General features: G+C 39.4%; 1 protein-coding gene across 1 annotated transcript; it reads right to left on the bottom strand.

The window, feature by feature from the left end:
* Positions 1-415: 415 nt before the first annotated feature.
* smg9 (SMG9 nonsense mediated mRNA decay factor) lies at positions 416-8,816 on the bottom strand. The gene is made up of 13 exons (XM_034127591.1): positions 8,367-8,816; positions 8,207-8,281; positions 7,577-7,811; positions 7,381-7,478; positions 7,161-7,273; positions 5,444-5,555; positions 5,170-5,265; positions 4,512-4,597; positions 3,573-3,679; positions 3,379-3,486; positions 1,583-1,708; positions 1,348-1,492; positions 416-769 (listed from the first exon to the last, which is right to left on the bottom strand). Exons 1-13 carry the CDS (start codon positions 8,511-8,513, stop codon positions 691-693), a joined length of 1,527 nt encoding a protein of 508 aa, XP_033983482.1. The 5' UTR covers positions 8,514-8,816; the 3' UTR covers positions 416-690.
* Positions 8,817-9,251: the final 435 nt, after the last annotated feature.

The following is a 9,251-nucleotide window of genomic DNA, read 5'->3' on the forward strand; positions in this document are numbered from 1 at the left end:
GCGTAATGAGTGGAAATCTCTTTTATCTTTGTGGCCATCTTAGAGTGTTTCATCAGTGCAACACTGAAGATAAACTTTAGATTCCTTGCTGATATTAACTAAAGGAAACATATACAGTGAAAAAAGCAGTGAACCAGGACAGCTTTGCTGAGCAACAAAGAAGGGCATTACATTCTTGATGCATGATCTCCAGTAGTAACAACAAAATGTCTTCCTCAAAGGAGTCAGTTAACGCCCAAATCAGCTTAAGAACCATAGATGAAACATGTCACACTAGAATTTTGTTTTGAAACATTTTTATTGATGTAAAGAAACACAAATAAAAAAAACAGAAATATATATATATTTCCATCTCAGAAAAACGTCATCAATAAGCCAAAACTCCAAAAACAACATCACACAATGTAATTATGCCTTGCAAATAAAAACATATGAAGTGTTGCTTAAAACGTGGTATTCTCTTTCTTTCGTACTGCGGAACATGGCAGGGATACACAACTTTCTGACAGAACACCAAGAGTCCGCAGGATTTTATGCCACAAGTCTGCATGAATCACAAATGTCCAAGATTCTAGTTTCGCTCCTGCCTCCTGTTGGCCTTCAACTGCAGAGTCACAATTCCATTTACCGAAGTATCAGACAAAACAGCTTGCAACAGCTAGTGTATAAAGCAGCAGTCTGACCCCGGTGTTAGCACAGCAGGCGGCTGTACTCAGAGAGGGCCGAGGACTTCTTCACCCCGTCCCAGATACGAGCTGCATAGTGAAACCTGTAAAAACAAAACAGGTTTATACAACGTTTTTGAGATGTCATATTTTAGCATTTTAGCACTATCTCTCAGATTTCTTTTTGCATAAAATGGAAATAAAAGTGACGTTTGCACCGGCATATAATACAACACACATACACAAAACACAACAGTTAGGCATCCTAACGTATAACGGTGACTAGGTTGCAGTCTTGTATATTCATATATTTTGATCTTCTCTCAGAAGCACGATGGTAGCTGGGCAAAAGTGACTAATGTTCAAAGAGATTTTAGTAAGAAACTCAAGCTGAAACACTAAAAGTAAAAGGGACAGTTCCCCTTGATCCCCAGTGGAAATTCTATATTTGGCTGGTAAATAATTAAACAGCATACCAAAACCCCTCCTCTCACAGGCTATGCTGTCAACTTTGAATTAAAGTTGATTATGCCAAAAAACAAACAGATCCCCATTAGATATAACACCCTTCATTTCTATGTTTGTGTTGTGTTTATTTGCTGTTTGATCTCTCTTTTTTATTACTAGTGTACACATGAGTTATCTTGAACAATAGGGGAGAAAAGAGGAATGTGATGTTTACCAGTTCTTCTCAGTGAGGATGGTGTGTGACAGCTGACATCGGGGCATGGCTAGTATTTGGCTGCGGAGTTTTGAGACCATGGTGGGGAAGGCAGGATGTCCTTTGTACCCCGGCAGCAGTGAGAAGAGCGGGTATGTTCCCGTCCCTGAACACAGTACAGCCATCAATTCACATTTTACACAATTTAAAAAGGACAACTGAGTTTTGCTTTATGTGAAGAGAAATTCTCTCTAACCTGCTTTAGTCAGATTATCCTCCCCATCATTCTCCTGCATAGGAAGGAGGAACATGTTGACTTCAGTAGTCAGATAGTCCTGCCCCAAGCCAGGGAAGATATTGCAGTCCAGCATGGACAAAGTTCCTTAAAACAAAGCACAGACAATGGCATGAGTCCAGTTGTGACATCACTAAAATCTCTTAACAAAATACTGCCATTTTTTCTATGCACCCTGGTTATCAAATGATTTGCAAAAAAGCTGTAGAAGTCATTTGTGAAAGTTGCCTTGAAGGAAACATGTTGTTGTTTTACATAACCCTTGACTAAGGTGAAATGCGTCTTGGATGTCACTGGTATGGTACGTAGCATGGTATGGCCTCCTTTTTTACCAACCCCTTTGTATCTCTTAAATGTATTCTACTTGCATGAACATGTGAAACTGATTTTTATGTGAAGATGATTTTTCTGTCTTGAGAAGGGGCCTCATTTATAAAAGTTTCATACGCCCAAAAGACAGCGTACATCCCTTCAAAAATATATTTATCAAAAATACTACCGTGGGATAGTTTGACCCATGCTTAAGAACATAAACTGGAAAAAATAAGAAACTGCAACACCAATGGCAAAGAATGAAAGGACAGAAAGGGTTTGAAATGGATCTACCATTGTGTAAACACATTTAAATATTACCTCTGGTGCAAAATCAGATACAAAAACGTGTGTTTGATAGTGCCTCAGTGAACCAAAACATAGTTGAGGATAATAATACAATCAATAAGATCTATTTTATAAGTATTAAACAATGTTAACATGTTATGGAATGCATTCCAATACAAATAAATAATAATGTAAAGAGTATAGGACAAATTAGGTTTAAATCGACACTGTTTTCTATACCTGTTCGAGGATTTACAATTGCGTGGTCTTTGTTATTATATAGCCTATCATATTGTGTTATAAATTCGGCAATTATTTGTAGGTTTTTGAATTCGTTATGTTTTGATGTTTTAAGTGTTTTTAAGCTGAAACCCAAATAAAGTTATTTTTTAGCCTCGCGCCTGCGTGTGGAAGTGACGCGTCGCACACAACAAGGTATGTCAACAAAAACACGATGTGATTGTCACCTCTCATGTCACATCACATACTTTATTGCCTCTACTTGTTGATGGAGTCGCTGAAAGAGTGTGGACGCGCCCTGGGTGCAGGACACGGTTTACGCACACTGCTTATTGACGTGCACGTAATCTGAGTCACCTGTCTGTCTGCACCTGTCTCCACCTGTCTTCCTGTTCTTACGCTCCTCAGATTGGCCGATCCTTCCTGACAGTCCGCCATTACTGTCACACCGTGTCCATCTATCAACCTACATTCTTGTCTCTTTTCACATTGTGTAATTTTTTAGCTGTTTTGGCGGCATTTGTTACGATCGTCCTTATGCAAAAAGTATAAATAAATATAAATAAGGGATGTTTCCATTACTATTTATAGACAGTAGTGGGCGTGACGAAATGCTCGCAAAGGTGCGCCGCATGTTGATTGTGTTTTATAAAGGGCGTGTGTGCACACTGAGTTATAATAATAATTGTGTACGTGAGCACTTTCTTTGTTTCCTCTATACACAACAGTGTGACGTGAATCCTACCATAGTTTTATAAAAGAGGCCCCAGGACTGACTGCAAAAAATAGATCTTATATCTGGAACCTTCCTGGATGAATACAAAATGATACACCAATCCCCTTAGACATTAAACATGATTTGCATCTAAAAACAACAATTGCATGCATATTAGCAGAATATTCTTGTAGTTTTGAACCTTTGTATTTGAGATGAGAGTGGGCCATTAATTTGTCCACCACCATATGCATGTTATTCAGATTCCTTGGGCAGAAATCGTCCCGTCTGGCCTTATTCTGGAGGAACACTGCAAGAGGGAGGAATTTAAAGAAGTTGATTTTGATATCTTTAAACCTGGTTATTTGAGAATGTGTTTCTGTATTAAGAGTTCACCTATATGAGGATAGTACTCTGCTCCATCATCATTGCCCGATGAGCCAGTGCTGTCATGACTTGCAGATGGAGTCGAAGGCTTCAGCATCTCCGCAGTCTGAAGAAACCTATGTCCAAACATAACATTACACTTCCTGCTCGGTATCAACATCTGCATTCATGAGACATTGAGATATAATATATACTCAATATTTGCTAAGTGTAAGACATTGCAGCTGTGGTATTGTTTCTTGAATACACATCTCATGTGTCTAACGCCGACTGCTTAAGCTTCATATTAGCAGCAGATTCACTTTGGGATTATGATTTGCCCAATCACAAGTGAACTTGGTTCCCTATCATTTACACTGTATATCTTTAGACATTATATATATATTTAGACAGAATTTATTTTCATGTTTTTTTAGTACCTTTTGGCTGCCACCACACTGAAGACAGCAATTGTTTTTAACCAGTAATACATTTCAGTTATTTGAAATTAGGAAATGATACACACAGGGAAAGGGTATATTTATTAAATTATAACTTTTTTTTAACTTTAATACTTTTTAATGCATGTAACATATGTAACATTAAGCTGTCTGTGGCTCTTTTTCTGCTGTAACAACGTACATGTCCCCTCTGTGGGACTAATAAAGGTATTCTGATTCTGATTCTGATATCCATGAAGAAGATTAATTCATTTTTGAAACACTAAAATGATTGACTAAGTTTGCTCTCATGTCTGTAACCTGAACACATATTGGCGTATTCGACAATATAAGAACAAGTTAGACCGGTCCCCAAGTCATTGTCAACAGGCATTTGTTGACTTAGAGAACAAATAACAGATTGAACACTATTTAACTCATGACAAAGCAAAGCACAAATGTCCTCTCAAGATACAAGGGGGGGGGGGGGGGGGCAGTAACAGATCTATTGTAATACGCAAAAACCTACCTGTAGAGGTTTAAGTCAGTGAACCAGTCTTGAACCACAATGACGACATGGCAAACTGTAAAGAGGAAGGCTGCGATCTGAAGAGACTGTGGACAGAGTATGCAGAGAGTATGAATGTGGTTGCATGTGAATGGGTGTAGTGCATCACGAATAATTGAAATTATATCAAAATGGCAGAATGGATCAGTGCAATATTCAATTTGGTAAATGTGAAATATATAAAAGCATCTGACTGAAGTATGCCGGAGCTGCAAAGAAGTCTCGGTCTACAACGTGTATTCTACCGACTCCAAAATCAAACCATAATCATTGTAGATAATGATAAAAGAATGTGATGTGTGGAAAATAATTAAAATGGAAACTAAACAACTGTAATTATTTCAGCTTTATTCTTTCACCATTGTGTCTCTTACACCACTCTCTTGCATTATCTTATTCCTATTTGTTCTTTTACTATTTTTATTTATTTATATGTAAAAAATATATTGTGTGTTGCACTGTAGGAAGTGCCAGGGCACTCCAGTGTAGCTATTGTGCTACATGACAATAACATCCTTTGAAACTTTGAAGCATTCATTATAGGTTACTAGAGGTTGTTTCTTTCACACATAAACAAGAAGATGTTTAACCCAATGCCATCTGCACGCCAGCCACTGACCTGCATCTCAACATATGTGTGGGGGAGGTTGTACTCCGGGGGCAGCTTCCGATCGTTGTTGATGAGGTGGTCGAGAATCGATGGGCTGAGCATTGGCTGAAGGAACACAGGAAGAATTCAAACACACCCCATCAATCATCAACCAAAACAGTTTTTAACCGTTTTTTTCTTCAACTTCTTTGAATTCCAAGGTTACATTTCAATTTACACAGGATTTGCTAAAACTCAGACAGCAAAGAGAAAAATCCACTGATCCAAATCAATTCATTTATACCTGTGTATCCAGGAAGATGACTCTCTCCTGTGTGATAAAGAAATCGATGCCTGTGCTCTGGTTTCCTCCTCTTTCCTTGATTTCTTGAGTCTGGGCTCTGAATACATAACCCCTGTGCAAACAAACATAAATCACACCACATCATTGCATTTGTTAATCCTAAAGAACAGAATGGATAACAACTGCAATAAACAAATACATACATTACATTACATGTTACTTGTTAGACGCTTTTATCCAAAGCGACTTACATACTCAATACTGTGGGCAATCCCCACAGGAGCAATTTGGGGTGAAGTGTCTTGCCCAGGGACACAACGACATGCTAACTGCAGTGGGGTTTGAACCTGTGACCCCCTGATCTGAACACCAACGCACTAACCCACTGCGCCACACGCCTACATTGGCTGTAAAGGTCTGAATAAATGTTTTGGTTACTACTTCCACTTTTCTTTAAACAGATAGTATTTGATTGCATGGTTATCTGGTCTGTGGACTTATAGTGCCAAACACTGAACTGATTTTCAAACAAAACGATTAGCTTGAACACTCCACTTGACTCTCAACAGGCCGATGGGCTTGTATATATCACCCCTGTGTGTTCAGAAAGAGTAACTTCACTTTGTAAGTACAGCTTTAAAATACGAAGTTATAATGGGAAGAATAAAGATGTAAATATCAATCTCTTACTACTGATTTGTGTTCGTTTTTAGTCTGTTTATATTATTTAAATTGTGGATGGGTAAGCATAAGCTGCTTCGGTTCCAACTGAAGAATATGAAAAGTAAATAAATCCTATATTAAAGGTGGGGTAGGTAATTTTGGAGAAACCAGCTCGAGTGCGCTAAAATTTGAAAATACACAGCCGGAATAAATCTGCCACTTCCTTACAGAGCCCCTCCTCCAACACACACGAACGCGCACATGACCACTGAGGGCACGAGATAAGTCTGTGCACAGATGGAAGGCTGACAGGCAGGTAGGCCATCCAGTTATTTTAGCCGGGCCGGCTAAAATAATTGGTCGTGCTTTTTACAGTAGTACGGCTTCCACAGATGACATTTTTTTATGGATTTTTTGTCAAAGCACTTAAGATATTCATTGCTATCGGGATGTTAAGAGCATTCCATGGAATATAACAAAAATTGTATCTCGAGCCGGTTTCTCAAACTTACCTACCCCACCTTTAATGTGAACTAACCCTAACCCTAACCCCACCTTTAAGCATATATTTGTATTAAACCCCAAACATATTCTCAAAGCACTTAAATTCCTTTTTTGATATATTTAACTAGTGGGGTCACTGGTGTGTGTGTGTGTGTGTGTGTGTGTGTGTGTGTGTGTGTGTGTGTGTGTGTGTGTGTGTGTGTGTGTGTGTGTGTGTGTGTGTGTGTGTGTGTGTGTGTGTGTGTGTGTGTGTGTGTGTGTGTGTGTGTGCTACCATAACTGTGTGTGTATTTGTATGTATAACAAAAAAATGCAGGTGTATAACAGAGTGGAAAACTGAATGGTCCATCTTCTTCTTCTTTATTTAAACAGTGTGTTGTAGTTCCTTATATCAGGAAAGTGAAATGCGATCTGGGGGTCTTTACTGTAACAGCAGCATTAATAATACTACTTGGAAAAGTTAAAGAAGTATCTGTTTCAACTTTAAATTAATATATCATTTGCACATGAACAAGCTTGAGCTCATTGTTGGTGTTACAAAAAACCTCACCTTTGATCTTCCTCAGGAGTGTTGGCAGATAATAGCGACATGATCGTAGATTTCCCACTTCCCTGCAGGCCGATGACTCCCACCACCAACATATCTGTCTGGTCCCTCAGATACTACAACACAACATCCTTTGAGTTCATACACCATCATATATTTACATTAGTATTACATTATTTAATAAAATGGCTCCGCAATCAACTAAATTAATTACACAACTCACCTCCATGGCACTGTCACACCAATTCATCTGATCATCCACAAGCTTAATGCTGTGCTTCATCTTCTCCGGAGGGAGGAGTTTAGACTGGCCCACCATAGCTGAAAGTCAAATAAAATATTCAAGATCTACTTTTTTATTCTCAGCCAACATTTCCAGGAGGAAAAAGGTTATTTTTGTGAAATCTACAAAAGCTCACGGTCCACAGCGCTGCTCGTTGCAGAAGCACCCATTCCTCTGTTTTGGATCTGGTACACGGGCTGGGTGGGTCGCTGCCCCTCCCTCTCCATCTTGGAGGGTCCCGGACCAGTGGGCTGGGCTGCTGCTTCAGGAGGAGTGCCCGGCTTCCCTCCATCGTCCCTGGCTTTCATGAGCATGATGGGCTTCTCCAGGACAGGAGCTCCGCTGACAGGCGTATTCTGTGACGGCTTTGCCTTGAAAGGATCCCACAACAACAACAAAAGTAAATTGATGGCAGAAGACCTTCATACATACAACTTGTATTTTGTCATTATTTACTTTTTAACTGCAACTCATTTGCTTCGTATTAATGTGTGTTAATACCTTACATTGCCTTGTATACACAGTACATGTCTGCGAAATGAATCAAAGTAAAAGTACTTGTTTTATCCATCTCAAATTCAATAACATGATGTTTGATTTCACATTTCGCAGTCACTCTGCATATTCTTCTTCAAGCTGACAATCCTGCGTGCAAAGGACAAGTCAAACAAACTAAAACGTGCTGATTTAGTTATGGTTTGTCCTACTGTCTGTGTTCAAGAAGGATAATAACAATAAGAGCATTTTATTAAAAAAGCTAACGTACCCTTTCCCCAGGGGGTTTTGCAAGAATGATGGGGGTCTTCTGAATGAGTGGGCCTGGTGGATCCTCGCTCCCATCCTGAAAAGATACATTAAAGTGAATCACTATTCTGAAGTCCAACAGTTACACCAGCGGTCTGCAGTGTTTATCACATGCTGCCTACCCTTCGTTCCCTTGGTTGATATTCTCGATCCCGACTTGGACCGGACAGGTTTTGTCCCGGAGCTCCAACATCTCTGTCTCCGCGGCGGCGCCTCCTCCGGCGGCCCTGCCCGTACATCCCGGGCTGACTGTGGCCGGACTCCGACATGTCGCTGCTCCCCTGGTTCAATATCACAACTGATGCAAACGGTGGCTAACGGTGGGAACCCAGTCCAAGCAAAGGCGAGCAAACAATAAGATTTTAGTGAAAACAATTTACAAATTACAAATCTGCTGTTAGCTAACAATCGTTTGACAATAACTGGAATATATGTTTGAAGACGTGTATAGATGTCATCTATTAGATGACATCGTTAAAGCTCAATTCAGAACACTTGTTTATGGTTTTACGGTTTACTTTAGCGTTTCGCTACTGCGCTTGTTTTAAGTATTCGGCGTTGGCCGGTGAGGGACGACGTTGAACCGGTTCTTGATTGTCAACGCGCTGAGATAAACTCCACCCGCCTAGAATATTTTTTGTTGCCAAACAAACGCACCTTGTCCGTCTGGTAAATGAAGTCGTCATGAAACATCGTTACAAAACGTAGTTCCGCCACTTTAGGGATTATTTTAACGTATAACCCAGTGCAACCTCGTTTTATTTCATTATATATAAATGATAGGACATTACATTGTTCTTGTTTAACCTTAATGCATTCAGAAATATATGTATGTAAGAAAACAATAGTAGCGTTGCTCCAATTTAAAATAAACGTTAGACCCCCATGCTGATTTAAAAAAAAGTCTAAAATATATTTGAGGTAATCTAGTCATAACGTTTTTGCTCAAGATATGTAAAGTAATAATTCCCCGAAGTTTGGAGAAATATTGGAACAAAACTTTTGGT

The sequence above is a fragment of the Trematomus bernacchii genome, unplaced genomic scaffold (assembly GCF_902827165.1).
Source record: "Trematomus bernacchii unplaced genomic scaffold, fTreBer1.1, whole genome shotgun sequence".
In the NCBI taxonomy this organism is placed as follows: Eukaryota; Metazoa; Chordata; class Actinopteri; order Perciformes; family Nototheniidae; genus Trematomus; species Trematomus bernacchii.